This window comes from Perognathus longimembris, chromosome 19, assembly GCF_023159225.1.
Source record: "Perognathus longimembris pacificus isolate PPM17 chromosome 19, ASM2315922v1, whole genome shotgun sequence".
NCBI classification, from domain to species: domain Eukaryota; kingdom Metazoa; phylum Chordata; class Mammalia; order Rodentia; family Heteromyidae; genus Perognathus; species Perognathus longimembris.
The window spans coordinates 25,109,633-25,136,769 of NC_063179.1; the positions used below are offsets into that span (position 1 = coordinate 25,109,633).

The 27,137-nt window shown below is 40.4% G+C and overlaps 1 protein-coding gene across 3 annotated transcripts in view; it reads right to left on the reverse strand.

The window, feature by feature from the left end:
- The window catches only part of Paip1 (poly(A) binding protein interacting protein 1), a 33,233-nt gene extending 6,482 nt beyond the window's left edge, over positions 1 to 26,751 (reverse strand). The window contains exons 1-8 of one of the 3 annotated variants that reach the window (XM_048368144.1): positions 26,613 to 26,751; positions 25,075 to 25,244; positions 16,868 to 17,050; positions 12,466 to 12,578; positions 7,679 to 7,790; positions 5,519 to 5,644; positions 3,635 to 3,741; positions 2,447 to 2,564 (exon numbers count right to left, since the gene is read on the reverse strand). In XM_048368144.1, the coding sequence (XP_048224101.1) occupies positions 2,447 to 2,564; positions 3,635 to 3,741; positions 5,519 to 5,644; positions 7,679 to 7,790; positions 12,466 to 12,578; positions 16,868 to 17,050; positions 25,075 to 25,173 (858 nt within the window). In that variant the 5' untranslated portion in view covers positions 25,174 to 25,244; positions 26,613 to 26,751. Of the gene's footprint in view, positions 1 to 2,446; positions 2,565 to 3,634; positions 3,742 to 5,518; positions 5,645 to 7,678; positions 7,791 to 12,465; positions 12,579 to 16,867; positions 17,051 to 25,074; positions 25,245 to 25,837; positions 26,287 to 26,612 lie in introns of those variants that run through there. The other 2 variants (XM_048368142.1, XM_048368141.1) reach the window with 2 other exon arrangements.
- Between the last annotated feature and the right edge of the window lie 386 nt (positions 26,752 to 27,137).

The following is a 27,137-nucleotide window of genomic DNA, read 5'->3' on the forward strand; positions in this document are numbered from 1 at the left end:
ACTGGGATAACTCATGCTTTTCAGATCTCTATTTTTTTTTTTATAAATTAACAAATTTTTTGATACGGTGTTGTGCAAAAGGGGTACAGTTACATAATAGGGCAGTGTGTACATTTCTTGTGATATCTTACACCCTGTTTTTCTTTCCCTTCCCTAGATCAGGTAGACCTATATACTATACACAGTGTACCAAAAACATATACAGTATCCACATGGCCTACGCCAAAGGAAATTCATTTAGGACTTTAAATGTAACGTCAACAATAGAGTTTGCTTATCCCTGTCTTAAGTGAACATACATACAAAGCTTTTGAGCTATTGTGATCCACTGAGAAGTCTATTTTTGATCTTTATATGTTGAGTAGTTGTTTGGTTTTAGTTACATAATGTAGGGTTGCTGACCCAAACCTGTGGGAAATACCATATGACAAGAAGTTTTTGGTTTCACAGACCTGGTCTCTACTGTTTCCACCTCCCCCCACCCTAACAGTCATATATCACAGAGATCATGCCCCTTTGTTTTCTGTGTTCTAGGCTTGTCTCACTCAACATTATTTGTTCAAGTTCTGACCATTTCCCTGTGAATACCAATATTTCACCATTTCTAATTGCTATGTAGTATTCCATTGTGTATAGGTACCATATTTTTTTGATCCATTCATCTGTGGAGGGGGATCTGGGTTGTTTCCATACTTTGGCTATTGTGAATTGTGCAGCAATAAACATGGAAGGGCAGATGTCTTTATGGTATCCTGGGACCTGTTGTTCAAGATAGATGCCTAGGAGTGGTATGGCTGAGTCATAGGGTAGGTCTATGTTGAGCTTTTTGAGGAACCTCCATACTGTTCTCCAAAGTGGTTGTACTAATTTGCACTCCCACCAACAATGGAGAAGGGTTCCTCTTTCCCCGCACCCCCTCCAGCATTTGTTGTTGCCTGAGTTCAGAGTATAGACCATTCTAACTGGAGTGAGGTGGTATCTCAGGGTTGTTTTTATTTGCATTTCCTTTACTGCCAGGGATGTTGAACATTTCCTCATATGTTTCTTTGCCATTTTTATCTCTTCTCCTGTGAACTCTCTTTTTAGCTCCTTTGATCATTTAATAATTGGTTTACTGGTTTGGAAGGGATTAGTTTTTTGAGTTCTCTGTAGATGACGGATATTAGGCCTTTGTCTGTTGCTGTGCTGGTAAAGATCCTTTCCCATATGGTTGGCTGTCTTTCTAGTTTAGTGGCTATGTCTTTAGCTGTGCAGAAACTTTTTATTTTGTAGTAGTCCCATTTGTCGAGTCTCTCCCCTATTTGTTGTGCCCCTGGGACTCTATTCAGGAAGTTCCATCCTGTGCCTATAAGTTCTAGTGTCTTTCCTACTCTGTTCTTCAGTAGTTTCAAGGATTCAGGTCTGATGTTGAGGTCCTTGATCCATTTTGAGTTGATCTTGGTGCCTGGTGATAGGCTAGGGTCTACTTTGAGTTTTCTGCATATGGCTGCCCAGTTCTCCCAGCACCAGTATGTTTTTTCCATTGCATGTCTTTAGCTCCTTTGTTGAATATCAGCTGAGTGTAAGAGTACGGTTTTATTTCTGGGTCCTAAATTCTATTCCATTCGTCTTCAGGTCTGTTTTTAGACCAATACCAGGCTGTTTTTGTTATGATGGCTATATACTAGAGCTTGAAGTCTGGTATTGTGATACTTCCTGCACTGCTTTTCTTGCCTAGAATTGCTTTGGCTATTCTAGGTCTTTTGCTGTTCCATATGAATTTATGGGTTGCTTTCTCTATTTCAGTGAAGAATGTAGCTGGGATCTTGATGGGGATTGCATTGAATTTGTATAACAATTTGGGCAATATGGCCATTTTCACTATATTGATTCTGCCTACCCATGAGCATGGGAGGTCTTTCCATCTCCTTGTGTCTTCTTTGATTTCCCTTTTTAGATTTTTTATAGTTCTAATTAAATAGGTCCTTCACATCTTTAGGTAGGTTGATCCCTAGGTAATTTATTCTTCTTTTAGCTATTGTAAATGGTATTATTTCCATAATTTCCTTTCCTGCTGTACACTGCTGGTATACAGAAAAGCTGCTGATTTTTGTGGATTGATTTTGTATCCTGCTACTTTGCCAAAATGGTTTATTAGGTGTAGGAGTTTGGGGACTGAGTTTTTTGGGTCTTTCAGATATAAGATCAGATCTCTATTCTTTATCTCACCTTCATAGGGTTCTAACCTTTCCATCTATTGTCTGTTATATTCCTAGTGAATCATGATTTAACACTAGGTAGTTTTTAAAGCTGTTTATATTCCCCTACTTTGCTTGCTCCTATGCAATATTAAGTCAATGAAAAGTGTTACTGTGCATTGAAATACAGAAGAGCTTTATATAACTCAACTGATTTCCAAAAGTGAATCTAAGCATAGAAGAAACTTAAAATATATAAATAGGTATACCATAAAGTAGTTAGGATCATTTTCAGGTGTTGCTTCTCTGTAGGTTGAAGTTGCATGGACTCTGCCCCAGTTACTTGATCGAAGTTCTACAAGCTTCAAGAGCATCTGTTTCACATCTCTGTAGACAAAAGTAAAATAATGAATTAATAGGACATATATGCTGTAGCACTGTCAAGCTCGAAAGTACTTTACACACTAAAAAAATCTTTATCGCCTAAACTTATTAACAAATACATCCAGTGCTTTCATTTTCTAGACATTGACAAAATGACATAAATTCACATTTTTTGACAGTACTGGGGTTTGAACTTGGGGCTTGCACTTCGTAGGCAGGTGGCTCTGCCACTGAGATATGCTTCCAGTTCTTCTTTTGGCTGTTATTTTTGAAATGGGTCTTGCCTAGGAGCACTCCGTTTGATCTGCCTATTTCTAGGCTTCCTGCCACTTTAGGAATAATAGAAGTATGCCACCACATTCAGCTTTCCTAACTTTAAGTGGAGACTAGGGTTTTTTTTACCTGGGCTATCCTGGAATGGGCAACCTTCCATTCTCAGCCTCCCAGGTAGCATGGATTACAAGTAAAGCCACCAGTACCCAACTAATTATTACTTTTTTTTTGCGGGGGGGGGGGGGCAGTCCTGGGCCTTGGACTCAGGGCCTAAGCACTGTCCCTGGCCTCTTCCTGCTCAAGGCCAGCACTCTGCCACCTGAGCCACAGCGCCCCTTCTGGCCGTTTTCCATATATGTGGTGCTGGGGAATTGAACCGAGAGCTTCATGTGTAGGAGGCAAGCACTCTTGCAACTAGGCTATGTTCCCAGCCCCTAATTATTACTTTTTAAACAAAGCCTTAGAGCTTGTTATGCATAACTGACTACATGGTCCTTAAAGACTACCCTTTAACATTTATCTCTTACTATATTTGTGATAGTTCTTTACACAACTACTTTTTTAATAAGAGAGAATAATGAACTAATTTTATTTTCAATTGACTTATTATGGGAAATTCTTAACTTTTCAACTTCAAATGTAACTGAAAAAAATACTACAGTGAGAATATTTTCCCCTAGTCTTTGTATCTTTAAAGAAAGTATTTCTGAAGATCAATCTGTAAGATCTGTTATTCTGATGAATTATGCCAGATTAAAAATAACTCTCCAACAAAAAGCAAGGAACTACAATCTGCCTACCTGCTACAGTTTGCATCTAGAACAACGTTTTCAATTCTTTGAATAATTTCTTCCATATCAGTCTTGTCTTTTTCCTTCCAAGCATCTTCCAAAACTGATCCTGTCAACTAAAGAAGCAAGTGTCAGTAAAGAAATCCAATAGTGTAGAAACTCTAAAGTTACTAATGAGTAGTTTAAGCACTCTTTAAACAAAATGAATTTAGCAGATTAAATATTTCCTGTTACTCTGTACCTTAATCTAGTATTCAGAGACTTCAATATCTTCTATACCGTCTATATTTTTCTTGACTGAAAGAAATGAATTAGGCTGGAGATATGGCCTAGTGGCAAAAAGTGCTTGCCTCGTATACATGAAGCCCTGGGTTCAATTCCCCAGCACCACATATACAGAAAATGGCCATAAGTGGCACTGTGGCTTGAGTGGCAGAGTGCTAGCCTTGAAGCCAGGGACAGTGCTCAGGCCCTGAGTCCAAGCCCCAGGACTGGCAAAAAAGAAATGAATTATATCAGAACATTAATCATGGGTTTTACATCAATGAATATGTTATATTTACTCTAAGACTAGATAGCCTATTTTGTTTCAACGAGCATGTCACTTTCTCAAATATATAACAACAACAAGAGCATGGCTCAAGTGGTAAAGCAGTTGCCTAAAAAGTATGTTGCCTTAAGTTCAATCACTAGTACCATGAAACAAAACAAAAAGAATATGTAAATTTAAAAAATAACTCCAAGAAAAGCTGAATATAAAAATAAGCAATTCACAAACATATGGCTAAGAAACATGAAGGAAATTTTATCTTCATTGACTAGATGAAAAATGAGTTTATTTTTATTCATGACCTATGACAATAACAAAAATCAGGATTGATGTATATATCATCACAAAATGTATGAAAAGAAGTGCACTTTTGGGAATACATTCTAGTTTAGCATTTGGAAGAAAACTTGGAAATTCAATTTAAATGTAACTGCTGACCCACAAAAATCTATGTTAAGAGGACTTTAGTATATAAAAGTAGCATAAGGGAGGGGTAACAAGTTTGACAAGAAATGTACTCAATACCTTACCTATGTAACTGTAACCCCTGTGTATATCACCTTGACAGTAAAATTAAATTTAAAAAATAGCTACACATTGCTGGTTGCTGAGTGGCTCATGCCTGTAATCCTAGCTATTCAGGAGGCTGAGACCTAAAGATCACGGTTCAAAACAAGCCCAGGCAGTTATGTCCATGAGATTCTTATATCCGTTAACAAGCAAAAAACCGGAAGCAGAGCTGTGTGGCTCATGTGACAAAGCACTAATGTTGAGCCAAAAAAAAAAAAAAGCTCAGGGACAGTATCCAAGACCCAAGACCTGAGTTCAAGCCCTAGGATGGCACAAAAGGCAAAAAAATAGAAACACTACACACGTAAAAGCAAAATGAAATAGTACTAACAGTGCTGCAGTAGCCAAACTGAATATAATACAAATGCTCACTACTGGAATGGATAAACAATGCCTATGAATACAACAGAATTACTAATAAATAACAATACAGAGCTATATCTATAAGCCCCAAGTTCTTTCCTTAGGTGGTCAATTTTTTTTTTTTAAAGAATGACAGGATAAGCACACAAGAGGAGAGGGAAAGAAAAGAGAATTTATAGATGGGAATAGGGTAAAGGACTTGCATTCTGCACTTCTAAGTTTTGCTCCTTATATAAACTATAAGTGTGTATGTAGTACATTGCTTTTCTAATATATTCAAAAGCAAGTAAAATGTAAATATTTACCTGTAAAATGATCTTTAATTCATTTATGCACTATACATACTTTCCTTTAAATTGCAAATTGAATGGGTAAACAGGTAAATTAGAAGAGAAAGTAAAAAAACTAACCTTCAACAATTTTACTGCACAAATTAGGTTGTCATCAATAGGATTAGAGAAGAGAGCATTCAGCAATTCCCGAAGACCAACTTGAAGAATATCTGCTCTTGTAACCTGTCCATTTGTTCCTTTGATCTTTTAGAACAAGAGAAAATTTAAAACAATACCAAAACAGATACAGATATAGAAAAGATCTAACAAATTATTGGCAGTGTTTCAAATACGTAAACACTGTGTCACCTTCTAGATTTTCACAGAATTTATTCTATGTGAAAATCAGACTTCTAAGCTGGATGCTGGTGACTCACGCCTGTAATCCTAGCTACTTAGGAGGCTGAGATCTGCAGTTCGAAGCCAGCCCGGGGAAGGAAAGTTTGTGAGACTCTTATCTCCAATTGAAATGAAAAAGCCAGAAGTGACTCTGTTGCTCAAGTGGTAGAGTACTAACCTTGGGCAAAGCAGCTTAGGAACAGTGCCCAGGCCCAGAGTTCAAGCCTCAGGACAGGCAAAAAGAAAAAAAAAAAAAAAAAAGACTTCTAATAAAACTGTAAAATACAAGTAAAATTTATTTCTCATTTATCATACCTAACATGGTTAGAAAAATTTAAGTCTACTTTGATATTATTGCTGCATTAGGCATGTCCTTATTTAAGCTATCACCATTTTAATTACAAGTAATTTAATTCTCTTCTTTATACTATTTTAAAACTTCTCAGTGGAGTGCTGGTGGCTCACATCTATAATCCTAGCTACTCAGGAGGCTGAGATTTGAAAATCACTGTTCAAAGCCATCCCAGGCAGGATTGTCTATGAGACTCTTAACTCCAATTAAGCACCACAAAAGCTCCTAAGTGGAGCTGTGGCTCAAGTGGTACAGCACTATCTTAGTTCTCTTTTATGGTGCTAGGTATTGAATCCAGGGCCTTGCAAATATTAACGAAGCACTCTACCACTAAGCTTCAGGCCCAGCCCTGTTCTTTGTGTGAGAGTTGTACGTAAATCTACTTCACTTGCTACAAAGGCTTAGGTGCAGGAAGTAGGCCATTTATGTTCTTCACATGCCCAGCATCATCCCTTCTGTGTAGGAAATGCTAAACATAATTCCATAATCCTCAACATGGCTTAATTCAAGGCACTTATTTAATGTTTTTAATTTTTGCTTAAATATTTTTGAAAGCACATACTGAAAAGCATGGATTTTTTTTAAATGAAGTCCTCCTGAACTAAACACAAAACTGTACAGACCAGACTTTTAGACATACTGATAAAGATGCACATTTGATGGTGGATTTCTCCTTCTTTTGATGTTTATGATATTAAATTCTTAAATAAGCGTTTAACAAAGTATCTAGATTTACTAATAAAGTATTACACAAGTTGATTACACATTAACATGCAGTACTTACAATTATTAAGAAGCACATACTAAAGAATATCTCATAAATTTATTTGTTTGTTTATTTATTTGTCAGTCCTGGGGCTTGGACTCAGGGCCTGAGCACTGTCCCTGGCTTTTTTGCTCAAGACTGGCACTCTGCCACTTGAGCCACAGTGCCACTTCTAGCCATTTTCTATGTATGTGGTGCTGGGGAATCGAACCCAGGGCTTCATGTATACGAGGCAAGCACTCGCCTCATATATTTATAAACAGGTTCAGCTGCTTCATTTATACAAATGAATTTTATGTAGAAGATTAATTTACAAAACAGGACAAAAATTATGATTGGGGGAGGGGATTTGGGAAGATTCTGCCAAAGGACATCAAATTCTTGTTAGACAAGGAGTAAGTTCGGGAGATTGGTTGCACATCATAATTACTATAGTTATAATGTACTGTATTACTTTTTAAAACTGCTAAGAATATATTTTAAGTGTTCTTACTATTTAAAATAATGCAGGCAGCAATTCCTATGTTAAATAGTTCCATTTAAATTATCTTCTCTCTTCTACTTTTATTATTTCACTTGAGATTGGGGAAAAGGTTTTAGATAGTTCCCACTATGGAGCACCAACTGGCTTAGAATTCTTCATTCTCCTGCCGCAGCCTCTTGGGATTGCCATCATATACATTTGATGTTTGAAAGTATAACACGAACAAAAAATTCCTTACTGAGATCAATTTATGTTTCCAGCAATCAGTATTTAACAATAACAACAAAGTCTTCTTACCTCCAGGTTAAGATAAAGTTCTCCCAGAAAGAGTACAAATGCATGAAATCGTTTTCGAGTCGGTTCATCACCTTTTGCAGCTTGATCTCTAACTTCATATTCAGTCCGACATCTAACAAAGACATATTTGTTATAATCACACCTGGTTTTGTCTTTTTAAATAGTCAAACAAAATGACTTTGGTTGTCAATACAGGCAAGTACAACAATTGAATGCCCCATCTTCCTATAATAAAGAAAAAGTGCTCCCATAGCAGAGACACCTATGTAGGAATTGAAAATAAAACTATTAGATCAAATTTGTAATAACACTTAAGCAATATAAGTTCTAGCACACTGCAAACAAAAGGAAGAAAAAGCCTAATTTTTAACAGGCTTTTTTTTTTTTTTTAAATTAAGAAAGCTTTTACCATCCAGGCACAGGTGGCTCATGTCTGAAAATCCTAAGTGACTCAGAAGGCTGAGATCTTAGGATTGTGGTTTGAAGCCAGCCTGGGCAGGAAAGTCTATGAGATTCCTATCTATGATTAACCATTAAAAAGCTGGAAGTGGAACTGTGGCTCAATTGGTAGAGCACTAGATAAAATAAAAATTTTTTTTAAAAAAGCTCAGAAACAGGGCTTAGGCCATGAGTTCAAGCACTAGGACCAGCCCTGCCCTTACCCCTCCCCCCCCCCAAAAAAAGAAGAAAGCTTCTATCTAAATTGTCTCTGAAGCATTTTAATATTTTTGAAAAAACTTTGAAATAGATTAGATACTGATAGCCAATATAAAATGACCCCCAACCAAGCTGAAAATTTATTTTAAATCCAAAGTTCTTACACTTAGCAAAGTATTATGGGGGGACAGGGGTGGGGGAGGACTCAACAGTTGAAAATACAAAGCAGTTAATTTTGCCTCTATTGCCAATGAAGAACAACACATTAAATAACTGATTTTCCTTGCTTTATAGCCATAAAACTTGACCTATTTATATCATACAATAACCAAAAAGAAACCTTGGAGTTTATAGACAGTTCCTATAAGTCATCCAAACTAATCACAAGAAGCCTGATGCGCCTATTATTACAATGGATTTTTCTAAGTTTATCATTTTGGTATTAAGATTTTTTTCTTTAAGAAAACTCTGGCTAATTAACTTGCTTTTATGCAGCTGATTTTGACAGCTTTTCTTTTACAGACAAAAGAAAGAACTTATGAAGATCAAACGACTCCCATATAGCCAATTTATATTTTGCTTTCATTTTTTTTTTTTTTTTTTGCCAGTCCTGGGCCTTGGACTCAGGGCCTGAGCACTGTCCCTGGCTTCTCTTTGCCACTTGAGCCACAGCGCCACTTCTGGCCGTTTTCGACATATGTGGTACTGGGGAATCGAACCCAGGGCTTCATGTATACAAAGCAAGCACTCTTGCCACTAGGCCATATTCCCAGCCCTTCTTTCAATTTTTTAAACAAAGCCAAAGAAATCACCTCATCTTGCCCAACTGTCTACCCTGCATAACCTGAACCAGCCACAAACCCACCTTACAAGCTCTATTAACATCATCTCTCCAGATTAAATGTAAGAAGGTATTTTTGTTCATTTTTCACCCAAAACAAAAAGAGAAATTTTTTAAAAAGGAAAAGAAAAGAAAAAAAGAAAGAGTTGATGGGATGGCATCATAGAGCACCAGCCAATAAGCGAAAGATTGAGGATATCAAATTCAAGTCCTGGTCTTCAACAAAAAATGTTGGGATGGTTATAGATAGAACATTTAATAAAGGAAAGATCAGTTAATTAATGCCATCTAAACACAGCTATCTAAACATTCCTAGTTGCTTTCCTTTCTCTTACAACTTTGCAGGTAAAAATGAAACAGCCTGGGCTGGAAAGATAGTAGCTTAGTGGTAGAGAGCCAGCCCTGAGCAAAAGAAGCTCAGGAACAGTGCCCAGGCCCTGAGTTCAAGCCCCAGGACCGGCAAAAAATTAAATTAAATAAAATAGCCTTTTTCTTTTATATTAGGACATGATATGTGTAAGATCTAAAACTTATTAATGCTAACCATTTTTAGTTATAATTGTTCCAATACCACTGCAACCAGGAGGTAATTTCATTAATCTTTTTCAAGGCATGTATGCGAAAATGTGTCTAAATCAAGTATTCTTTGCTTTCCACTTAGAGCTTGAGCATTTCTCCTTATGTCTGACAATATTATAATACTGTAGAAGTGTACACAGGGATATAGTCAAAGAAAACTAGAAGAATGACTTAACTATGGCTCTATAACAGAATCACTTCAAGATCCTTAAAAAAAAAAAAAGAGAGAGAGAAAATCATACTCAGCTTCCACCTCAGGGCAGTTATGCCAGGGTTTCCAAGGTGGGGGCAGGATCTAATACGTACTAGAAGGCACAAATAGGGATTAGAAGCACTGGAGAAAAAAAGGGAACGTTTTTGGAAGCATGCTCCTTTTTATGTTTTTAGAAGCTATCATTTGTATTTCTTCAATTATATGTAAGGCTTTTTCTTAACTCATTCCTAAGAGGTCTCTCATATTGTTATACGAGAGTTCACTGCTATGTACTATAAAATGTCCTACTTCATAAAAATTTATGCCCTTTCCAAAATCCTATAATTCATAGTTAACTAAATTTGCTAATGTCTTGTTTTATAACGTATGGGAATATTTGGCTTAAAAGGGCTTTACCAACCCAAGATTTTCATTTATCAACTTTCCTCTTAGTATTTACTGTTTAACTGTCAAGTCTTTAATTTGATTCATGAATTTAAGTGATAAACTTGATAAATTTAACCAGTCTTTGATAAATTTAATTTGGTGTAAGGATACAGGAACTTGTATTTCCTTTCTATTTTTAAATTTTGTGCCAGTCCTGGGGCTTCAACTCAGGGCCTGGACACTGTCCCTGGGCTTTTCTGCTCAAGACTAGCTCTATACCACTTGAGCCACAGATTCACTTTCAGCTTTTCAGTAGTTAATTGGAGATAAAATGCTCATGGGATTTTCCTGCCCAGGCTGACTTCAAACCACAATCCTCAGATGTCAGCTTCCTGAGTAGCTAGGATTACAGGCATGAGTCACTGATGTCTGGCTCCTTTTTACATTTTTATCATGAATAGTAACCAGTTGTGCTACTAGCATAATTCATCTTTTACATATATATTTGAAGTACTACCTTAATTTTTTTAAAGCTTAAATTTTAAGTGTTCCTGGAATCTACTTTTGGAATCTTTATTCCACTTCATTTTAGCCAGACAATGGAAAGTTTTGCAATTGCCGAGTTTTTTGTATGGGTTCTGGGATTTAACCCAAGTCTGTGAATACCAAAGAATATGCTCTACACTGAGCCATATTCCCTCAGACCTAGAGGTACCTTAAAGAATTTTGTTAAAGGGGCTGGGAATATGGCCTAGTGGCAAGAGTGCTTACCTCATATACATGAAGCCCTAGGTTCGATTCCCAAGCACCACATATATAGAAAAGGGCCAGAAGTGGCACTGTGGCTCAGGTGGTGGATGCTAGCCTTGAGCAAAAAGAAGCCAGGGACAGTGCTCAGAGGCCCTGAGTCCAAAACCCAGGACTGGCAAAAAAAAAAAAAAAAAAAAAAAAGAAAAAGAAAGAAATCTGGGCTGGGAATATGGCCTAGTGGCAAGAGTGCTTGCCTCCTATACATGAGGCCCTGTGTTCAATTCCCCAGCACCACATATACAGAAAACGGCCAGAAGTGGCGCTGTGGCTCAAGTGGCAGAGTGCTAGCCTTGAGCAAAAAGAAGCCAGGGACAGTGCTCAGGCCCTGAGTTCATGGCCCAGGACTGGCCGGAAAAAAAAAAAAAAGAATTTTGTTAAAAATAAAACTTATGGATGGGGGGGCTGGGGATATAGCTTAGTGGCAAGAGTGCCTGCCTCGGATACACGAGGCCCTAGGTTCGATTCCCCAGCACCACATATACAGAAAACGGCCAGAAGTGGCGCTGTGGCTCAAGTGGCAGAGTGCTAGCCTTGAGCGGGAAGAAGCCAGGGACAGTGCTCAGGCCCTGAGTCCAAGGCCCAGGACTGGCCAAAAAAAAAAAAAAAACTTATGGATGGGGAGGGGAGGGAAAAACTGGGAGAGAGCAAGGGAAGAGGTGAGATTGTCCAAAAAGAAACATACTCTTTACCTGTAACCTCTCTGCATATCACTTTTATAATAAAAAAAATTTTTTAAACCAGAATGGACAAGTGATAACAAACTTGAAGACAACCTTGTTACTAAAGACTACTCAAATGAAAAGAAAATGGTAATGTCCCAAGTACTTCTCCCTAAAAAATGCCAGCATGGTTTGTGTAAGCCAAACACCGATTCTAAACTTCAATGGAGAAAACAAGCATAGCAAAGAGGATATACCTCAAGAAAGGAGACCTAAAACAACATGTTTAGACATTAGAGCTTTTGATAGTGTTTTGTGCCACTGGAAGAGAACAAGTACTAACCGGAATAGATCTGGAAAAATCTAGATTTAGAACCCAAGTAAAGAATGCAATGTGAAGATAGTGAATATTTGCTTTCATTCCAATCTGAACAGTAACTCTCAAACCAAAGTATGAGTAATATCTTGAAAATAGCAGGAAAGAAAAAAATCTTAAATGTAAAACCAAAGACAGAGGCCCATCATGGGGGAAAAAAAATCACTATATTTTATCATAACCTTTTAATATTACACAAATAAGAATGGTCCATTTTATACTCTCCTGCAACTTCAATTTCTAATACAGTTAGAAGTTTTCCTATAATTTTGTATTCACACTGACCTTTGAAGTAGCAATTGGCGGAAGTTGCCACTCTGGGGGCTAATTGTCAGATGATGGGACAGGTAATTACACAGGCGAGCTCCCATATAAGAGAAATTTGGAATAGATGTGGCCTTTTAAAAAGAGAAATTTCGCATGACATAGACAGATCATTATAAATGTACTTAGCAACATTTTAAAGTGGAGTAACATCATTGCTCCCCAAACTAATCACACTGCATCAAAAAACATACAGGTCTTTTGTTAGGCATAAGGAAATTCACTTTCCCACCAAATTTCACATTAAAAGCTACAAGGTCAAAGGAAAATGTTTCAGCCAAGTTCTCTTCCCTATTTACCAAAGGTTATCAGAAAGCAATTAAGATGTCTCCAAATTCCAACCTATTTTTGCAGGAAATATGAACAGATAGTCAACTCAATTGTAACAATATGGAGAATAGTTCCCAAACTATTTAATGTTGCTTCTCAGGAAAAGAAAACATAAACTTTGATATCTAGCAATGCAGAACAAGATTTCCAGGCATATGCTTGTGAACTTGGACATTCCTAAATCTCTGGGAGCTTCAGTTTGATTCCTAGAGGTACCCAGGCATAAGAAACGAACGCATCAACTGGGTAAGGAGGAAATCAAAATGGATAAGCTATTTTTAAAAAGGACCGTGGCAAAACACTATGTATCAAGGATTGTGTGATTAGCCAAACATTACTGAGAACATTTAACTTCAACTGCAGTTTTTTTTGTTGTTGTTTTCCCTTGGCAGTACTGGGGCTTGAACTAAGGGCTTCCAGGCCATTTTTTTGTGCTGAATATTTTTGAGATATGGCTTTGTTTCTTGCCCAAGCCCATGCCTGAACTATAATCCATCTACTTTAGGCTTCCATCATAGCGAGGATGACAGGCATGCACTTTACCCAGCTATCATTGAGAAGACAGTCTGTCTCATGAACTTTTCCCCAGGGCTATCCTTTGAAGTAGATAGGATTATAGGTATGAACCCCCGGAGCCTATCTCAACTGCAATTTTTAAAGAATACAAAACATAGTTTACTTCCTAATAGCAAGTAAAAAACACACATAAAAAGGTTAAAAGACCTAGCCAGAGTCACAAAGGCAATCAACCGGAGGCTAGGTCTAACAAATGCTCTGAAGCCTATCTATATCTCCCTGGTAGAACACTTACTACTAGCATGGTAACCTTAAGTCATTTGATCTCTGTTTAGATATGCATAAAATGGGGATATTATCTTGCAACTATTTAAGGATTAATAGGTCACACCTGAAGTACTTAGCACACCCAGACTTCTTTCTACAAGGCTGTCATCATTTAAATTTTCTTCCTTACCTTCAATTTTATTCCTACAACCACTTTTCAACTAAAAAGGTTTTAAACTGTGTATCTCCATGATAGGCGATTTTTCACTATGGTGTTTACTAATTTCCCACAAAGGAGTATGTTATTTTAGCTTTCACCTGCTCAAGCCACCCTATTCCACAATTACTTCCTTTTTATAACCCAAGCAGACCCTCAAACTCAAAACTGGAGTCAAAACTGCTGCTGCTGGCTATGCCAAGTGCTACACTATGATGATTTTATTTTTGTATTTCCAGTTGCAGATGAATGATGATATATCACATCAATTTTCCATTTTTGAATACTGTTTTCCCTAGACTTACTGTTTATTCTACTTTTTCTTTTTGTATACTTCTCATTGAAACTATGGTATGAATTTACTCAGTGTCATCAAACATAACAGGTATGCTCATATAATCAGAGAGTCCTTTCTGGAGTCTTCTGGCCCATGCTGTGCATTTCGTACTAGGATCTTCTTGTGCCACGTGTATGATTCACTCAAATTCTCTTGTACATTCCTGCTTCCCATGTGTTCATCTTTGGCTTAATTCCTATTTTTGGTGGAGTTCTTCCTTTGTTAATTTCTTGAAAAATGTTATAATAAAACTTCAAACTGGGGGCTGGGGATATGGCCTAGTGGCAAGAGTGCCTGCCTCGGATACACGAGGCCCTAGGGTCGATTCCCCAGCACCACATATACAGAAAACGGCCAGAAGCGGCGCTGTGGCTCAAGTGGCAGAGTGCTAGCCTTGAGCGGGAAGAAGCCAGGGACAGTGCTCAGGCCCTGAGTCCAAGGCCCAGGACTGGCAAAAAAAAAAAAAAAAAAAAAAAAAACTTCAAACTGGCCACTAGGTGAAAAGACCTAGGAACTCTAATATTTCACAGGAAATCTTCTTAGCCTCATCCCAATCATTTTTTAGGCTTTTAGAAATTGTGTACTATGTGCCTGGCAAATTATATTTCTCATACTGAATAATAAAACATTAACATGCACTTATTTTGTAAAAATAGATTATCAAGAAAAGGGAAAGCTACTGTTTAATGGACATTAAAAAAAAAAAAAAGAAATTGTGTACTATATAAATCAGGAGTATTCTCAGCATTTCCTCTGGTTTGGAACTCAACTTTAGACCACTAAGTTAGTTACCACTCACTCATATGTTTCCTAGGCTTTTATCTGGGCTTTCATCTCTTGTCCTTGTCTTTGCTCTTATGGGTCTCTGCCTTTAAATTCTCATACAGCAATTTTAGTGGTTTTGAAGCGGGATCAAAGTTGAATGTGTATGTTTAATTTGCCATCTTTTAAATTGGTCTTCTTCTATTAGTTCCTGAATAGATTTCCATAAATTACTTCAACAAAACTTTAAAGGTCGTTGATAAACATGTATATAAAGTCAATGCATCACTGACACAAAATGTTAAAAATAACGAGCATATATTTGAGGAATTGACTTTGAGACAAACATGCAAACAGTTGATGCTTGTTCACATTCATTCCTGAAAAAACTATAATCATGTGGCCTATCAGATAGCTGAAAGAGATATCAGGAAAAAAGAAAAAAAGATTCGTTTTTGTATTCCTTTTCAATTCATATGGGGGTAAAAAATTAAGAATCAGGATAGCACTGGAAGGTAAGTCATATAGCACTTGCCTACCATCATTCACAAGGCTCTGGTTCAGTGCCTAGCACTATCAAAATAATAATGATGATGATAATAATAATAGAGCACTTACATCTTTCTGAAATCTCAGACATTTCCTAAAACTTAATACTTGGCTAAGTATCTTAAGAATTCAGCAACCAGCTTGGAAACCAAGTGGCCAAACAAAACATTAGAAAGGATATAATCATCAGCTTGCTATGCTATTAATCATCACCCTTTACATATATTCCTACCTTGAATTGTTCTTTAAGCAGTGACTTATTTAGCCAATCTCAAACAAGCCTTTAAATTTGTCTTTTAAAAAGTCAGTGTTTTAGGGGCTGGGAATATGGCCTAGTGGCAAGAGAGCTTGCCTCATATACATGAAGCCCTGGGTTCAATTCCCCAGCACCACATATATGGAAAACGGCCAGAAGTGGCACTGTGGCTCAAGTGGCAGAGTGCTACCCTTGAGCAAAAGAAAGCCAAGGACAGTGCTCAGGCCGAGTCCAAGGCCCAGGACTGGCAAAAAAAAAAAAAAGTCAGTGTTTTAATTGCATTTTTTCCCATTAAAATAGCATTAATGTGCCAGCAACAAACAGGCTAGGCTAAAATTTTGAATGTTGTATGACACAACCAATAAGACTTTCAAGGAATTAAGATGTAGATCTTCAAAATTAATAAAAAGTAAAGAAGTAAAAATGCTTAGACTTAAGACAGAACTCAGGGGGCCTGGCACTGTACCTAAGTTCTTTTGTTTAAGGTTAGCTAGAGCTCTACACTTGAGCCACAGCTCTACTCCTGGCTTTTTGGTGGTTAACTGGAGATAAAGAGTCTCATGAACTTTCCTGCCCAGGCTGGCTACAAAACTGTAATCAGATCTCAGCCTTCTGCATAGCTAGGATTATAGGTGTTAGCCTATGATAAGCGCACGCGTGTACACACACACACACACACACACACAAAACCAGCACTTGGCTAGTTTTTTAAAAAGACTCATTTATAGGCAATAAAAGTTTTCTCAAGACTGTTTTCATAGTTTCTGCAATAATGTTACATAACAAGTACGAAAAAATAATTAGTGTATTATGTACTTTTAGTTTTAGATGCTACAAAACAGGGATAGGAGTGTGTGATACTTACATACTCTTCCTTATAAGTGTTCAAATCTACCTATATAGAGAGAGCCTTGACTATGCCTATCAACTGGCAGTCTAGCTTGGCTCCAGCTTTGATTCTCTAGCTATAGTGATTTTATAGAAGCCAGCTTCAAAGCTCCTATGAACCATAAAATATAACTAATGTGGAGGCAGGTGAATGAGAACCTGGCGTTTCTCAAAACGTTGCCACCATCTTTGTGGTGGATGCTTCCCAGAGGTCACACTTGGAGGCTACCAGCCTACTTACCTGTTGGTAGATGAGTTCTACAAGTTCTTGTAAAGTATCATCTGTTGTAACCCAGACATTTAGGGTCTCTGCAAACTGTTCAATTTCAGTTTCAAAACTGCCAGGCTGCTCTGTAAGATGGTTCAAAAAGTCCTGAACAAATTCTGGTAGGGGGTAATCATCACAACCATCCTCATAGGACTCCTGCAGATAAAAACAACAACAACAAAAAAAATCACACAAAAAAACTTAATCCATACAACTGGCTTTAAGTTGTAATACCACTTAACACAAAAATTTTTTAAAGGATTTCTCATGATAATTTTAAAGAGCTCAACAAATTTTCAGTCCACTGAGCTATCCAACTTTTTTTTTTTTTTTTTTTTGCCTAATTGATGTACTTCAATGTAACAAGAGAAGGGTCTGCTTTGCAGACAGGAGATTGTCTTATCTCAATCCTGGTAGATTCCCAGCTAACATTTCCACTACTGGAAATATTCCACATTGTTATATACCAACCTTATAATTAATGGTAGAAGGTTGAGCAGGCAAGTTTTATAAAAGGTTATCAGGCCAGAATCGCAGGCTTCCCACTCATCGGCTAGAATACCATCCAAAGCATTTTAATATACCTAATAGTTATGTTCAAATATTAACTATAATTAGTTGAAGAATCTTATCCTGCTCCAAACAGAAACCACATGAAAAAATTATGGCTATAATGAAGAATTTTATAAAGGGGTTAAAAGTCAATGAGCATGTAGGAAAAAAAAATACATGATCAAAAATACCTTTAGGAAAGCTCTACATTGGAAACAGACATGTAGTCCTAATAGAAAAACTAAAGACCTTTTAATGCTTTTCTAAAGGGCTATAAGCAGAGGATTTGCATGCATTACCTCATTTAACCCTAGAAAAACATGGAGGTAAGCATTCTGTCTCTTTTGTACAGAAGAATCAGTAGCACAGCAGTTCAGCACTTTGGTTACTCATTCAAAACCATACAAGTATTGCCAGTGCTCAAGAGGCTGAGATATAAGGATTGGGCATTTGATGCTAACCTAGGGTACACAGCAAGACCTTGTCCCAAATCCAACAAGTAATAAGCAAACAAACAAAACAGCAACACAAGTGTTAAGTGTCTACTTCTAAATTCCTAAGGCTGTTTTATGGGAAGACAGTAGTCTTCCATGAATAAGACAGACTAAATCTCTTCTTATATATACAATGTCAGAAGATACATTCAGAGGTGAAAAATGTGACTAAGCATAGTCTCAAGGGTTAGTATCAGAACAAAGACAGAAAGCTGGGTACTACTAGTGGCTCACACCTATAATCCTAGCTACTCAGGAGGCTGAGATCTGAGGATTGCGGTTTGAAGCCAACCCAGTCAGGAAAGTCTGCTGAGACTCTTATCCCCAATTAACCACCAGAAAACCAGAAGTGGAGCTGTGGTTCAAAGTGGTAGAGTGCTGGCCTTGAGCAAAGGAGTTCAGGGAAAGTGCCACTTGTCCCGGGCTCAAGCTCCACAACCAACAGAAAGAAAAGGGAAAATAAAGGACAGAAAAACAAAAAAAAGTTAGCTATATAAGTATCTGAAAAAAGCCTATGCAGTAGGAAAAGAAGTATACTGTCCCCAAAGAAGGAGCTCCTTGTCCAGATACTATGGAGAAAAATAATGAAACACAGAAACTGAACAGAAGATAAATCATACAAGTCCTTCAGTAAGAAGACTGGCTCTAAGGAAAACAGGGCAAATTGGAAGGGTCTGAAGAAGAACCATATATCAACTTTGGTAATTTGAGCACAGTCACATCTAATTAAGACCTGTACTTTTATATATACCATCCTCAAAATAACAAAGTCTTAACAACTCTGACATAATGTTAAGTAATCTCATTGCCAAGAAATTCATCTACTATTTATAAACAGAGAATTGGTTAAATACATCCCTGTATTTTCATGAAATTATCAGTAGCCACTTACGTTTTGGGTTTGGTTTTGGGGGCTTTTTTTTGCTAGTCTTGGGGTTTGAACTCTGCCTGGGCACTGTCCCCGAGCTTCTTTCTTGCTCAAGGCTAGCGCTCTACCACTTTAGCCATAGTGCCACTTCTGGCTTTTTCTGTGTATGTGATACTGAGGAATCAAACCCAGGGCTTTGTGCATGGTGTATGCTAGGCAAGTACTTTACCACTAAGCCACATTCCCAGCCCATCAGTAGCCACTTAAGGGAACAAGATATAATTTACATGTATACATCCAGAAAAACCTCCATTACAATGCATTAAATGAGAGCAGAGTATAAAACTAGATATACATATTTTTAAAAGAATTATTTGCATAGGCAGAGAAGCTTTCTGGATACTTCTGGAGTAAAATATGTTCCTATTATAAATGTAAATATAACTTTATTACAAAGTTGTGAAAGCAGTGAAGCATGAAAATTGTACGCAATTAACATATTTAATGTTAACCACATACATATGTGAATTTTGATTAAAACATAGTTAAGTTTTTGATACACATTTGAATTTTACAGACCCGTAATATCCTATCATTATTAATAATAATGAAAAGCAAAAAAAGGCAAGTCTGCAGGTTCCAGCTTCAATGACACAAACTTTTCTATCAACTATCATTCACTTTAGCAAAAATGAAGTTTGAGCCCTGATTTGAAATCTTTTCTTTTTGCTTGTTCTTTTAGCAGTTCTAGGTTTCAATGAACTCAGGGCTTCTGCCAGGTATGAATAAAAGCCTGCATTAGTTCTTCAAACACCAGATTCTTCAGAGTACAAATTTGTTTAGAATTCAGTATGAAGTCAAATGGGTTCTGAGTTGAAGAATAATTTAAGTGTTATATTTTTCTTAGAATTCTGTGACAGAGATTATAAGACTGTAACGAACTACCAGTTAGAAAGCAAACCTTTTATGTACTGTATATACTGGCAACAGATGAGATCCTAATCCAAAACAGTAGGGAAAGGAAACTGACCAGAGATGGTGAAATAGTTAAAACTACTTCATTTAGGGCTGGAAATATGGCCTAGTGGCAAAAGTGCCTGCCTCATATACATGAAGCCCTGGGTTCGATTCCCCAGCACCACATATATAGAAAAGCCCAGAAGTGGCGCTGTGGCTCAAGTGGTAGAGTGCTAGCCTTGAGCAAAAAGGAGCCAGGGACAGTGCTCAGGCCCTGAGTCCAAGTCCCAGGACTGGCAAAAAAAAAAACAAGAACTACTTAGTTTAGCAGGCAGACAAAAAACAGTCAAGTTTTTGGCCTCAGCTAGTAAAAAAAAAAACCTGCAGATGAATTGTTTTATACTTGATGTTAACATGAGAATGCTCCTCAAGTCAAAAAAATGGAGTTTTGTGAAAGAATTAGATTTGAAGGTTATTAGCACAAAGGAAGGTTCTAGGGGCAAGCAAGATTCACAAGGGAGGTAATAAAACGGAAAAAACCTCAAGGACTACAATATGAGGGGAGGAGGAATGATATGCAAGTGCAACCACAGACGTCAAAGTAGAAGGTAAGTGAGAATGGTTGATGCTCATAATACCCAATGTCAATGAATATATTCATAGGTAGAAACCTGAGAGAGAATGATGATGGCAGAAACTTGGGAATAAAGAGACTTAGCTAAAAGTATTTAAGTTCTTCTAAAATTTTAAGAGATTCTGAGAGACCAAAATGGCCACTTGACACTAAGCGTAGGACTTGGCACACTGGGACTTTTTTTTTTTTTTTTTTTTGCCAGTCCTGGGCCTTGAACTCAGGGCCTGAGCGCTGTCCCTGGCCTCTTCTTGCTCAAGGCTAGCACTCTGCCACTTGAGCCACAGCACCCCCTCTGGCCGTTTTCCATATATGTGGTGCTGGGGAACTGAGAGCTTCATGTGTAGGAGGCAAGCACTCTTGCCACTAGGCCATACTCCCAGCCCAATACACTGGGACTTTTAAATTGACTAGATCATACTGTGTTTAGGGTACAATTAAAAGCGTAAAATGAGGGCTATGAAGTCCATGGATGAAAAGTCAGAAAAGCATCATTAACTGTTATGAAAATAGTTATCAATATACCTTGGAGATAAGATTATGTGTGCACCATCAGTGAGAGGTATATAAAGTAATGCCAGGGAGTAAATAATGTCAAGTTTTAAAGAATGTTAGTACTGTAAGGTAGGGAAAACTACTGTAAGAGTTTGGAAGACTAGGTAGGCAGTAGCCTCTATGGAGATGCTTTAAAGGAGAAACGGTGTTTTTGTTTTCTTCAAGTAAGGGAGAACTACTTTTTTTTTTTTTTTTTTTTTTAGTCATGAGGCTTAAATTCAGGGCCCAGCTTTGGTACTCAAGGCTAGGACTCTACCACTTTGAGCCACAGCTCAATTTCTGTTTTGCAGGTGGTGAACTGGAAATGTAAGTCTCATGGGCTTTCTTGCTGGCTTTGAACAATGATCCTTCCATCTCAGCCTCCTGAATGGCTAGGATTACAACTAAGAGCCACCAGTGCCCAGTCAAGGAACTTACATCTCTCAATAAATTCTTTATGAATTCCTATGTGAAAGTTTTGTTACTATTCAATATACTATGATTAAATATTCAAAGCATACCAATTTGTCTGAAAAACAAAAACCAGAATAGAGCAATTTAGTGGAAGGAGTGTAGAAAGTACCAAATCCTAGCCACAGAAATTATTTCTATTTTTTAAATTGTTATAAGATGATACACAGAGGGATTACAGCTATATAAGTCAAAGAGTATATTTCTTTTTGGACAATGTCACCCCTTCCCTAGCCACAGAAATTAAGAGGAAGAACTAAGGAGAAAAAAATGTTTGGAGCTGGGCACCAATGTCTGTAATCCTACCCACACAGGAGGCTGAGATATGAGACCCATTGTTTGAAGCTAGCCCAGGGGCAGTGCTAGAACCTAGAGTTCATGCCCAGGATCTGGTTTTTTTGTTGATGTTGTTGTTGTTGTTGCTGTTTTTTTTTCCTTCTTTTTTTTTTTTTTTTGGCCAGTCCTGGGGCTTGGACTCAGGGCCTGAGCACTGTCCCTGGCTTCCGTTTGCTCAAGGCTAACACTCTGCCACTTGAGCCACAGGGCCACTTCTGGCCGTTTTCTGTATATATGTGGTACTGGGGAATCGAACCCAGGGCCTCATGTATACGAGGCAAGCTCTCTTGCCACTAGGCCAGATCTCCAGCCCCCCTGGCTTCTTTTTGCTCAAGGCTAGCACTCTGCCACTTGAGCCACAGCGTCCCTTCTGGCCATTTTCTATATATGTGGTGCTGGGGAATCAAACCCAGGGCTTCATGTATACAAGGCAGCACTCTTGCCACTAGGCCATATTCCCAGCCCTCTTGTTGCTGTGTTTTTAAAAAAAGGCTTTGGGGGCTTTGAAGGTGTATCTAATCTCTTCAGCTTATCTGGCCACTTCAGTGATCAAACTGTAGACTTTACTGACAGAAAAAAATCTATAGTCCCAGCTACTTGGGGAGTGGAGATTGAGAGGATCATAGTTGGAGGCAGGCCTGGGCAAAAACTTAGTGAGACCTCCATCTAAATAAGCTGGGCAGTGGTGAAGCATGCCTGTAATCTCAGCTATGTAGGGGCTACAGGTAGGAAACTCTGCATGTCTAACTCTGGTCCCAGGACAAAAACTAGACTCAATATGAAAATAAGCAAGGCAAAAAAGGTCTGGAGGTTGGAAAATTGCTTCCTTATTGCAAGAATAAAAGAAAAGAGGGAGGAACAAAGGGAGAGAAGAGAGGGGGAGTGGAAGGGGAAGGAAGAGGGGGAGAAAAGAAGAGGGGAGAGCTAGGAAAAGGGAGGAGGAAGAGGAGGAAGGGGAGGAGGAAAAAGTTGTTCAAAGCAAGCAGCTTTCAGGAAATTGAGGGATACCACTAGAAAAAAGGCTACATTTAGACAGAACTTTTGACCATTTTATTTGTTGGTGTATATCTAGTATTGTTTGACTTATGCTAAATATTCCCATGCTTGTTGATTAAATAGATATAGCTAACTTTGGATTGTGGCTACTATAAGGAAATGTTTCCTTCCTAAGATTTTATCCTGTAAGTCAGGGAAAAAACAGAGTTCTGTGACTAAATGGATTGAGAAACACTCTCAGCCTTCTCACAGAAGATAAATATTAGTATAAACTAGGAAGGTTAAAAGAACATACCAGAGCAGGCAGCAGGCCAGAATGGCTGTGGAATCCAGGTGAGTTACAAATGAATGAAGAAACCCAAGGGAGTGAATTGTTAAATTATGTCTCTATTCTGCACAAGCCAAGTTTTGCTATCAGAATGCCAGTCCATTACAGCCAGTGCTTACACATTCACCAGAAAAAAGGGGAATTCAGATTTGCAAATATCTAATCCAAATGTCATTAATTAATTAAAATAATTGACACTCTGAAGGCCAAAGATGATACAGTTGTGGACCACATAGGCTTCTACTGCACAGTGTTCTGGCATAGTGAGATAGGAGGAACAAAAGTATTTCCATAAGGCAACAGAGACTCAAAATAAGTTGACAAATGTTGCTCTACAGCCCAGGAGTCATTTGAATTACATACAGGACTCTCATTATGAAACAGACCAAATCAACAGGCAGGAATACAAATGGTGAACTCATTATGGCGGCTAAGAAAAACATCCTTAAGAGTTTATTCAAGTAACTTAAAGAACTCCAATAGTTCCCTCCAGCTCCGAGCAGAATAGTATTTTCTGGCAAGCTGTTTTCATTTCTATTTTACACAATAGGAACCCTTTCACCCTTTGACCTTCCTTACATGTCTATACTCTCTCCTTTTCAATCCTAAAGTTTTCCTCTATGATTCATGGAGTTTCTATGAAGTATAGCCTTTTCTCTGTACTTTTCCTATCAAATATGAAAAGAAAGCCAAAGCAGGTTAAAAAAAAGTTTTCAATCGTAGTTATAAGAGGAAAAAAATGAAACCACAACTAGATAATGCATGTCTATCAGAATGGCTAAGCTAGAAATCCTAAGTGCTGCAGAGGAGGAACAAATGAAAGCATATACTTCTCAAAATGTACAATGGGATGGTCTCTTTGAAAAACTATATGGTAGTCTTTACTAAATTTGACTATCCTATGTTTTGGATATTCTATTCCTTATGTGTACCAAGCTGAAATAAAAGCATTTTTTTTTCTGCTAGGCAAAAACAGGAATAGTAATCCTATTCATAACAGCCCAAAAGTAGAAGCAAATCAACAAATGAGACTCTGATGTGATCACAGTGGGCATGCTATGAGAATAAATCATCTCAAATTATATGTTACAAGAATTAATTCTGATGTGAGACGTAAAATACAGTCTGTATGTCTCCATTTACATAAACTTTGAAAGCAGGCAAAACTATCTAAAGTGAAAACAGTAGTCACAGAATGACATAGTAGCACACACTCATGTAATTCCCCAGCTGAGGCAGGGGGACTCAAACTTTGAGACCAGCCTTTGCTGCATATCAAGAAATGTAGTTACCCTTTGATATGTGCAATGATTAGAAGGGTTTTAGAGATGCCAATAATGTTCTATTTCTTAACTGCTAGTTACCTGCGTGTTCACTCTGTGAAATTTTGAGCTATAAAACTAAGAGAGGCCTTAATCTAAAATATTTGTCATTAATTTCTTTTTTCAACTCAATGGATTCTTTGCTCTGTCTACAATTTACCCCAGCACATTTTCTCATCTGGGTTTACTTAGCACAAGAAATCCCCACACCCCAGCTGTGCTTTCTGCTCTTATTACTGACAGACAGATAAAACTTAAAAGCCTTTTTGTATACCTATGTAAACACTTGACCAAAACTCCTTACATTTCTCCAAATAGGTAAACTAGCATCTATGTTAACAACCATTAGAAATAATGACATCTCCCCCCCCCCCCAAAAAAAAAACCCACCTCAAAAAAAAACACAAAAAACTCCCTTGTAGAGCAAAACCAGTTTAGCTTACTCAAGCCACCGATGAATAATGGATGCTCTTGAGGGCGCTGAAATATATCGCAGTTAAACCCAACGGACGGGAATCTCTACCCTTCAGCTCACCTTCCAATACCCCTGGATGGAACTCCACCGTGTATTCGGGGCCATTTCCTCGTCGGTTCAATGAATTGAAAACACAACATAGGCATACCGATTCACCAACCACCGCATGATCGCCGTAGTTCGGAGCCCGGGGCGGCAGGAAAGGGGCGCACTCACCGTGTAATTGGAAGAGTAACCAGAGGGGTAAAATTCGGGGGCGTTCGCGGACAGCTTGGACATCAGCACGGGCGCCACCACCACCTGGGGCTTGGCCATGGCCGACTCGAGGCTCTGCTGGGGCGGGTTATCCTGGGGACTAGGTGGAGCTCGCGGGGGCTTCGGTGGTTCTGAGAGAGAAAAATCAAAGGGGCATTCGCTCTATTCCTTCCTTCGTGGAGCCCGAAAACCCACGGGAAAGCACCGCGGGATTATTCTTGTCGCGGTTCGCACGTAAGGGGGTCCACGGGAGCCTGCAGAAGGGAACAATGGGCTGGCCTCGGCTCACGGGTGAAGACACCTGCCTCCCCGGGCGCGCTGAGGGCTGCTCCCCGTCTCCCCGCTCTCTCCTAAGGAGTCGGGGACAAAGGGAGCGAGCGAGCGAGCGAGCGAGCGAGCTGGAGGCTGCGCCCGAGCCCGCGGCGGCGGGCCGGGGAGCCCAGGCGAGCCGACTTCCTCCCGGGACCGCAGAACTCCGAGACGGCGCGGCGCCCCTCCCCCAGGCCGGCGCACAAAGGATTCCACAGCCGCCTTCCACACCGGGTTCCGGGCCCGTTCCTACCCCGCGCCGGGCCGGGCCCTCGGGGAATGCTTTCGGGGAACCGCGGACGGAGGAGACGGCGCGCCGGGCCTCGGCACGCCCCGGGGGCCGTGAGGGGTCGAGGGGTGGGGTGAGAGGCGACGATGGCCCCGGAGAACCGGGTCCTCCAGAGCTGCTCCGTACCTGGGAGCGCCCCGGGTCGGGGAGGCCGCTCGGAGCCGGAGGGGACCTCGCTCTGGGCCCCTGGCGGCGGGGCCGTCCTGGGCTGGCGCAGCGGCGGCGGCTGCAGGAAGCCCGGGGCTTTGGGCTGCGGCGGCGGCTGCTGCCGCGACCGCTCCGTAGGCCCCGCTCCGTTCGGGAAACCGCCGCCCTCAGGCCCGCCCCCTCCGCGGCCCAGGCCCCGGCTCCGGCCCCGACCAGCACCTGGAGCCCGATCGAAACCGTCCGACATGCTCCTCCTCCTCCTCCTCCTCCTCCGGGGGCCGCCGCCGCCGCCGCTGCGCTCCGGCTGGGACGCGCGGGGGAGGGAGGCGCCGCGGGCCGGCTAGGCGCTGCACCTTACTCAGGCCTCATGGAGGAGGAGAGCGCGGGTCCTGCTCGGCTCCTCCGCGCTACGGGCGGAGAGGACGGCAGCCCGAGCCCCCGCCGCTCCACAGCGCCCGCCCCCCCCTCGGCTTTTTTTTTTTTTTTTATTCTCTCCACCAACCCAGTTTCCCCGCCCGCCCGCCCGAGGCGCAGCGGGGGCGACCGAGGCCGGTCACAGCGGCCCCCCGTGGCCCGGAGGCCTCGGGCTCGCCCGCCGCTGGCTCCTGGAGTTCTCGGATGGCCGGCGACCGTCACTAGGCCGCTCGGCGGACGGAGTCTCAGGACGCCCGGGTGGCCGCGATCGGGCTCCGGCATTCCCCCGGCTCCCCCGGGAAACGTGGGGGGTGGGGAGGGAGGGGAGGGAGACGCTTACCACTGGCGAGTCCGACCCACTTAGATGGTTCTTAGAAGTGCGAGAATGACGGTTGATGCCAGGAAAATAAACACGGGGGGAGGGGGCGGGCGAGCGGGGAGGGGAGGGCTGCGGGCCTAGTGCCGGGGTCCGGCGGACGCGCACCTCAGGCGCGGGGGAGGGGGCACGCGCAGGTGCGCATCGCGACGCCGCTCCGTCCGAGCCCCGGCGGGCCGGCGGAGGAAAGGGGCCCGGCCGGGAAGCTCTGCCGGCCGTGGAGCGCGGGGGAACGATAAAAACCCGCCTCCTCCCCGTGCCCACCGGCTGGGCATCCCGGAGGCGTCGCACCAACCGCCAGAGCCTCCGCCTTCCCTCTTTTGTCTTCCAGAAGTTGTGAGAAAATGCACTGTGAGTGTACCGGGTCTCCCTCTGTCCTGCCCCTCGCCCCCTTCCTCCTCTACCTGTCCTGTCTGCAGAGCCCCTTCTGCCGTGCAGACGTGTGGAAACCACAGGAAACCCAGTCAACCCGAGCAGGTGACATTCATC